This window comes from Perna viridis, chromosome 4 (assembly GCF_037379345.1).
Source record: "Perna viridis isolate PV_CMFRI_1.1 ecotype Kerala chromosome 4, ASM3737934v1, whole genome shotgun sequence".
Classification (NCBI taxonomy): Eukaryota; Metazoa; Mollusca; class Bivalvia; order Mytilida; family Mytilidae; genus Perna; species Perna viridis.
This window is the reverse complement of record NC_142448.1, coordinates 48,648,810-48,657,857: the sequence shown is the minus strand read 5'-3', so window position 1 is coordinate 48,657,857 and position 9,048 is coordinate 48,648,810. Positions and strand designations below refer to the sequence as shown.

Below are 9,048 nucleotides of genomic sequence, written 5' to 3'. Positions count from 1 at the left end.
CGCCACAGCAATCAAGGTTTGTCGATCCCATAGTCCCTGTGTCCCAACCCTTTTTCATTTTATCATCAATTTCATGTTCATCGTCTGAATATAGCTGAAATATTGCTGCTCGGACGTTAAACAACAAACAACAAACAATCTCGTATTTTTCAATGCCAACTGTCACTTCGTCCATGCCGCCTTCATTGTCGTTGTGCAGCCGATTATATGTAAATATTCGTCCGCGCTCCCATGAATACGTGTGCAAAGGAATGTGTGTGTATTGAAGCGTAAATATAAACCCAGTGAATCAATATAACCGGCTAAGACTCTCAGATGATAACTTTGACTGTCCAGGCGCGGATCCAAGGACTGGCGTACCGGGCGTACGTCCCCCCTAAATTGGTAAGAAAAAAAAAATTCACCACCAGTTTCACCCCATAATATTTTTTGCCTTGCTTTGCACGGCGTTTAATTCAATTAACACCCCACCTAAACTCAAACCCTGGATCCGCACCTGCGGTCGTTCATGCATGTATGAACGGATGAAAGGTTCGGCCGTTCATTGAGTTAGGGAGCCATTGTGGAAAATATTACACGATTTAACACACGTACAAAATCAATCAAATTTACAAGTTCATATTAAGTACATGTAAATGAACATAATCTTAAAACTTCCGCACGAGGGTCACTAAGGGTGTAAGTGGTTCATTTAATTTTGCTTATACGTTTATTTCTTTCAAATACTTTAAGAACAAAAACTATGCCAAATTGATTTATATTTTGCAAATACTCTTTATATGTGCTTCGGTTATGTAGTCCCATCTCAGATACAATGTCAATAAAAGCGAAACTTCATTTTTTTCTACTTGTAACAATATTATGCTAATGATCATGTAATTTCCTGACTCGATCTACATTTGTTCGGTACTTTCAATTTATTTGTGGGAGGATGGTAAACAGCCTGAACTTATTTCTGTATTTATTCACATTGTATTGTGGTAAGATTTTCTACTTTTTTCATTTCACAGTAAAAAAAAAAACGCTTGTTGTATCTTTAACAATCATGAACTGTAAGAGGTTTAATTGTGTATAAAATGTATGTCGAATATAAATGTCCTACAGTTTCGACCACTTCTAACCTCTCTCATCTTCCGCCAGAATATGTCAGGAAAACTGTTCTAGAAATTCTGTCAGACCCTGTGTGTCAGGGTCTGACAGATTCTGTCCTGGATAAGGACACATTTTGTCCCATCCCTGACACATCCCAACAGCAAATGTCCTGGGTCGTGACAAAGAAAAACGAAAAGCTGTAACTTATTTTATCGATTTTACGTAAAGTAATTTAGAGCAGGAAATCTATAAAAAATTAGTATTCATAATGAAGTAGCTTTTGCGTATAAAATTAAATGAAGAATATGACAGAATAATCATTTATCCTAAAATTATAGCATTTTTTAAAGATGCTTTTGTTATAATATCTTTTGCCTTATTCCAGTTGATATTTTCAGTAGGGGGAAAGTTTTTAAACTGCATGACGTAGTGTAATTTACAGAACAACGTATCTGCATGTTCACTGCACCAGTTGACACATACTACGTATAGGTTGAGTAGTGTACTGCAACGGTTCAGCTGTGTAATTTTCATTGCATTTCGACAGATTATCGTAAGCACTGCCAAAGTTTAAATGCGCTTTGCATCTTATATTTTTTAAAGTACTTCTGCAAAATGTATGCAAGCGAACATCCTCGCTTTCCATACAGGGCTCGTTCAGGACAGTGATGAAAGAGTAATCAAGGGAACCAAGGTTATAGTAGTAATCAAAAGAATGTAATCCAGGGACGAAGACCAGACATGGAAAGCAGACATACACAACAAAGAACATAAAGTAACTAAAATCGTACATACAAAGTAATAAAGGCAAATGAGCAACTCTGACTCCACTAAAAACTGGGAGCATGGACCAGGTGCACCGGTAGGGTAAGCGTCCTCTGCATTTCTATAAACACCCGCCGAGTTGCTCATAAAAAGTCAAGTCCGGGGTAGACAAACGAGGGAAGGAAAACTATGACCCGTTGAATAAATCAGTTTTCATGGTGCAGGTGGATACACCATAACGATCCACGAGTTGATAATGACGACCATAAAACTTCTGTTGTGATAATCTTGTAGCAACATAACCCTGTTTCAGAAATATTCCTGCAAACTGTATGATTGTGTGCACTTTTGATTTACAAAAGGGTCTAAAAATTTTTGTGTAAAATGTAAAAAAAAATATCAATATTAATGTCATGTAGGTCAAAAAGAATCATGAATTTCAGTCCAAATTCTTTAAAGGCTAGTGTCGTACCAATAATTTTTGTTGGCTCTGCATGCCTTTCTTAAAAGTCTTGTCACAAAAGTTAAAAATGTCAGGGTATTGTACTAATTAAAATAAGTTAAAAAAATAGCAAGGCTTCCTTTCCGTTGTACCGATCGCGTTTCGGGTGCTGTGCCTTTTTTCTGATCGAATCACGTACATGTACTGTGTGTTAATAAATGTATCCTCTAGCTAGTGATCTTCAGAATCTGTCAGGATCTGTCAGGAACTCTTCCAATCCTCGTCATTTAGAAGTGGATTTAGCTTCTAATATTGTTCAAGCATGAGAGATCTTAAAATATTTAACAGCCCTTTAAAATACTTGTTATTCTTAAATAAACCAGCGAACATCCTAAATAGCAAAAATGTACTATCATGTCGGATGGAATACTGATGAGGAATGTTCCGCAGTGGAGAACAACAATGTGCAAGTTATAAGTAAATCAAGCTGGAATGTTTTTAAGAGGGTTTCCATGCAAACATCAGGCAGAGGGTGGCACATGACGGATTTTGTTTTTAAAAAATATTTCACCATTACATTTCACAAATGCACCCTTTCTCAAATTGAAAGTTGGTTTTTGATTAACTGCAAAGATAAAAGAAATATAAATAGAAATACATATACATAGAAAGCATGGAAATTCATTGAAAAAAACAAGAGGCTCCCAGGAGCCTGAATCGCTCCTCTGGTTGAATTCCGTCTTTAAAGGGCAATAGATTTAACAAGTTGTCCAACAATTTGACCCCAGAAGACTTTGGTTGGACTTATCATAAGAATCATTTCAGCAATTGAAAGTTTCTTTCTATCTATCATAGTTTTCAAGATATTGGCTGAAAACTGTAAAAAACCGTAAGTTTTTCCTATTTCAAGGGCAATAACTCTTATAAGGAGTCGTCTGACAAATTTATGTCTAAAGACTTTTGTAGTTCTAAAAATAAGGTTCCTTTCAGCTATTGAAAGAAGTTGGCTAAACTTAACGATTTTGGAAATATATGCGAAAAACTACTGTCTGATCCCTATGTTCTGTGTTTAGGAACGGCGGCCATGTTTTTTTCCGAAAAAATCCCCACGTAAGTTCTATGCAAGATACCCCTAGGAACATTCGTACCAAGATTTGTTTCAGTTGGTAAAGTAGTGTAAGAGGAGAAGATTTGTGGAAGAAATAACATTAAAAATAGCAAAAAACATTGAAAAAGAGCAATAACTCCAACATGGCTTGATGGATTAAAATAAAAATTTAACCGCAGATAGATCTCATCATGCTGTACACTTTTACCCTATCCCAGAATTAATTAGCTAAACCTAACCGTTTTGGAGATATATGCGAAAAACTACTGTCTGATCCCTATGTTATATTTTTAGTAACGACGGCCATGTTTTTTGACGGATAAAAAACCCCCACGTCTGTTCTATGCAGGATACTCCAAGGATCATTCGTACTTAGTTTTGTTTCAATTGGTAAAGTAGTGTCAGAGGATAAGATTTTTGAAAGAAATAACGTTAAAAATAGCAAACAAACATTGAAAAAGGTCAATAACTCTAACATAGCTTAATGGATTAAGATGAAAATTTGACCGCTGATAGATCTCATTATGCTGAACAATGTTAACCATGTCAGAATTTAGCTAACCCTTACGATGTTGGCGATATATGCGAAAAACTATGGTCTGACCCCTGTGTTTTATTTTTAGTAACGGTAGCCATGTTTTTCGACTGATCGAAAATCCCCACATCCGTTTTATTTAGGATACCCCAAGAAACATTCATACCAAGTTTTGTTTCAATTGGTCAAGTGGTTTCAGAGGATATGAGTTTTGAAAAATGTTAACAACGACGGACGACGACGAACGCCAAGTTATGGGAATAACTCACATGGCCTTCGGCCAGGTGAGCTAAAAAGGAGATAACCTTTTAATTTGAGCAATATTTGGTTGCTGTGTTGGGAAACTTTAAAATCATTTTCCGAGCCACCCTTTGTCGCATAAAAAAAAAAACTATTAAAAAAAAATAAAATAAATAAAATGAAATGTACCTGTGCCAATCTTCCTGCTTTTTACATGGACAGCCTCTTGATGGACAAGATTCATTATTACCGGCCAAAAATAATGGTTTACACTTTTAAAATCGTTACTATTTTGACTATATAAATTGTATCAATTAACCGCTAAATAATTATATACACATGTAGCACGGAACTGTACACTGAAATACTTGTTTTACATCTGAATTTAAATAAATAAACGTCGTTTACGCTGTGATTTGCAAACGCTGTAAAAAGGTTTACGTGGGGAAGAGTTAGGTTAGGTGATCGTTCTGTAGAACACAAAGCGCCACCAATGGAAATGATTGTCCAGTCGGTGAACATTTTCGGGATGCAAACCACAGTGTCAACGACATGAAAGTAACTGTCCTTTTGGAATCATGTTCAGGCGAAAAACAACAAGAGTTTAAAGAAAAACGTTTCAAAGCTTTCATGGGTCTCCCCATTCCTTTGGAATGAATATCAGAATCCGTATTTAGTCACGGTTTTCGATTGCCTCCTGTCAACTTTGTACATTTAGTTCCTTTTTATATTTGACACATGGCTATTTTTCACTTATGGTAAGCTTGTCGTAAAAGGCGACTAAATAGTGCTTAGAACCATAGCCGTGGGCTAGGGCGCTCTGCCCACAGAGCAACTGGGATGTGTGCTCCAGATGGTGGAATGGGGTACCCCTGGCGTGTTACATGCTGGGGTTGTCAGGCTATAATACGGAAAACCTAACCGCAAACCATTGTGGTGCACCGTGTTGGGAAAGATGCTACGTTCCTCGCACGTTAAAGAACCCTACTGTGGTATTCGATAGGAGTAGGAACCATAGGGCTCCGCCACAGGAGGCTAAATTGCCCGACCCTACCCACCTCTCCCTATTTCCAGTGGCAATCAAAATTTGTCGACCTCATTGTCCTTATGTCCCATCCCTTTTTCATTTCATCATCATTTCATGTTCATTTTATCATCAATTTCATGTTCATCGTCTGAATATAGCTGAAATATTGCTGCTCGGACGTTAAACCCCAACAAACTAACAAAAAATTTTTCACTTATTCATTAGAAGACAGAAGCTCCACCAGTACCACTTGGTTTCAGAAATAACATAATATGCCTGTACATTTAGTACATTTTACTGTTATATACCTTTATTTAGAATTTCAATATAAATCCAGTAAAGGTTCTTCAAAACAAAAGTCAATTATTTGTTAGCAATATTTAACATTTATAGCAGGGTACTGAATCAAATATAACAAGAATAGGTCTGGTGAATATGTCAGAGAAAAAAAAAACACCGGGATGAAATGAAAATATCAGTCCAAGCCTGATCCTTCTGAAAGAGAAGAGGTTCGTTCATATTTGCAAAAATGAAAAAGTGTTATTCAAAATCGATGTGATCAAATGTTTTTAACGAACTTCAATGTACAACATATTTTAATTATCATGTATATACCTATCATTGTTATGATTTAACATGTATATCATGATATAATGAGCTCAGAAATGTAGATAAATGCATCCTCATTTCGAATCCTTAACATGCAGGTCCGGGTGTTAAAAGAGCCGCAGCAGCGCTAAGCCTGTCGTAAGAGGCGACTAAATAGTGCTCAGAAATCTAGCCGGGGGCTAGGCGCTCAGCCCACAGAGCAACTGGGATGTGTGCCCCAGGAGGTATAATGGGGTACCCCTGGCGTGTTACATGCTGGGGTTGTCAGGCTTTAATACGGAAAACCTGACCGCAAACCATAGTGGTGCATCGTGTTGGGAAAGATGCCACGTTCCGCGCACGTTAAAGAACTCTGCTGTGGTATTCGATAGGAGTAGGAACCTTTACGCTCCGCCACAGGAGGCTAAATTGTCCGACCTTACCCATCTCTACTTGTTTTTAGTGGCAATCAAAATTTGTCGTACCCATTATCCTTGTGTCCCATCCCTTTTTTGTTACATCATCATTTCATGTTCATTTTATTTTCCATTTCATGTTCATCGTCTGAATATATCTGGAATATTGCTGCTCGGACATTTAATCCCAACAATCAATCAATCAATCGAATCCTTAACTGTTTCTCCACTCTTGGTGTTGAAAAAAAAGATTTAAACATGTTAACTCAAACATGAATTTAAAAAATCTTCGTGGAGAAATGAGTTAAAGCAATCATAACTAAAGAATTTAAATTGCATAGTCTTGGGTGATACAACACATACATGTATACAGAAACTAAAAAAAAGTTAACAGAATTGTCTGGAGTTAATATTTGTTTATAATTATGTTTTAAAATGTTTTAATTCAAAGGCCAATATAACCCTATAATACTGTACATGTACATTCTATAAAGCATACATACTAAATAAGTGTAGACTTGAAGGGCCCATAATTCTTGTATATATTACATCCACTACATAAAACAGAGACCCAGATATATGGCAAATGGTTGTGTAGATATATCTTATGTGGAAGTATGCATGGTTATTTCTGGAAAGTAATGTATATTAAGTTGAAGCCAAGGCAAATAAACATCTGCCTTTTTAAGATTACAACAGATGAAACAATACGTTAGGTAGATAGGTAAAATCGTTTTATTTTTAAAAATTAATTTAAATAGACTTTCAAGGGAAGATTTCCCGATTTTAATAGTACTCAACTAAAAATGATAGTCTACCGGCATCATTCACAAATACCAATAGAGTGTGCTTGGTTAGACAGAAAAGAAAAATGTGGTAGCTAGGGTAACCTTTAGCCACATATATAATTCAGTCTGTCTATGGAAGAGGTGATCCATGGTGTAAAAAACTGACCAATCAAAGGGTTCTCTTTCAAGATACTTTATTGTACAGAAGCTATATTTTGATATGAAGATATTTCTTTCTGTGTACACATGAATGAATATTTTTTGATAAAGTCATATAGTCAGCTCCAACTAATATTAACCTATTCAAACCAAATCAAGAACGACAACTCCTGTAAAGTTCCTATTTCATGTACAATCTACATCTTTTTTCGTCTGGAAACTACAACAACTGAATGACAACTAAGACTGGTTATGAGGTCTGTTATTGTTTTGCATTATATTAAAAGTGATCTGTGTGGTTTTCTTACATGCGTGAATCACCAGCCCGAGTATACTAAGGTCTGCAACTTAAGTACGCATATACCTCCTTGTGTCAAGTAGTGGCCTTTGGTTACTTTTAATTATTATTCTACACATTATAAAGATACACAAATGTACCTGTGGGGACATCGAGTAGAATATCATATTAAAGAAATTTAAAGATTAGCTAAAAGTACATCCTCCCAAGTCAGGGTTTTGAGTTCACCCTCGCTCCCTAAAACCCCTGACATCACTAAATGTATAAATGCTAAAAGTATTGTAATTTTTAAAGCCTTCAACTAATTTCACTCTTTTTTGTGAAAAAGTGCATAAAAATAAACGGTTCATAATACGAAGGATATATATACATAAGATTCATACATTGTTTACAAACAGTTACATGTAATAAAGTCGATGAAATGGTAAATTAAACGTAGAAAAGAATATAGCATAATATGAGCTTTTATATGGCAAACCATTTTTGATTGGCGATGATACTTGTACTGTCATGTGCAACGTAAATGTATTAGATGGCTAAAATCATATACATGTACATTGCCATGTACACTTCACTTTATAGGCAGCACTTATGATTTGATTTGATTTAAACATATTTAATTCAGACAAGGCCTATATATATCCTCTCCAAAACATATACAACATGCAGATATTCACAGGACTTGAAAACACACACAAATATATATATATATAGGTCGGTCTGAAAAATTCCCAACGATGTTAGAACTGTCAAATTTGCGATGCAAATTTTTGGTCGTTTCCTCCGCGGGACTCGAACTCGTACCGCTGTGACACCTATGGCAACACCGCCTGCACTAAGTCCAGCGCCCTAGACCACTCGGCCAGCTAGGCTATATATATATATTGCAATGAATAACTTTTCCAGTATCTTCAAATAAAGCTCTTTTTTATTTTAGAATATTATCAATATACATTTTTTGGTAAACATTGATGGATAAAGTTTAAAGATTGAAAATAATTAACTCGATCTTGACAAAAGAGGTATTTTCTGCATATTTCATATTTACTAGACATCATGCACCGATAGCCTCATTAAGGAAGATAGGATTGATTTGAAATGATTTTAATACCTAGCATTATTTAAATTAGAGTGCATGATAACGTGCAGGTCCGGGTGTTAAAAGAATAGGCCTGCAGCAGCGCTAAGCTTGTCGTATAAGGCGACTAAATAGTGCTCAGAAACCTAGCCGGGGGCTAGGCGCTCTGCCCACAGAGGAACTGGGATGTGTGCCCCAGGTGGTGGAATGGGGTACCCCTGGCGTGTTACCTGCTGGGGTTGTCAGGCTATAATACGGAAAACCTGACCGCAAACCATAGTGGTGCACCGTGTTGGGAAAGATGCCACGTTCCTCGCACGTTAAAGAACCCTGCTGTGGTATTCGATAGGAGTAGGAACCTTTGCGCTCCGCCACAGGAGGCTAAATTGCCCGACCTTACCCACTTCCTCTTGTTCCAGTGGCAATCAAAATTTGTCGACCCTATTATCCTTGTGACCCATCCTTTTTTTTCATTCCATGTTCATTTTATCATCCATTTCATGTTCATTGTC

The 9,048-nt window shown here is 36.5% G+C and overlaps 1 protein-coding gene across 4 annotated transcripts in view; it reads left to right on the top strand.

The window, feature by feature from the left end:
- Positions 1–238: 238 nt before the first annotated feature.
- The window catches only part of LOC148620357 (uncharacterized), a 30,252-nt gene continuing 21,442 nt past the window's right edge, over positions 239–9,048 (top strand). The window contains exon 1 of one of the 4 annotated variants that reach the window (XM_088581173.1): positions 239–384. Coding sequence is in view for 2 of the 4 variants with exons in the window: in XM_088581171.1 (XP_088437297.1) it covers positions 932–980 (49 nt within the window). In the remaining 2 variants the exon portion in view is untranslated. Of the gene's footprint in view, positions 385–656; positions 679–857; positions 981–9,048 lie in introns of those variants that run through there. The other 3 variants (XM_088581174.1, XM_088581171.1, XM_088581175.1) reach the window with 3 other exon arrangements.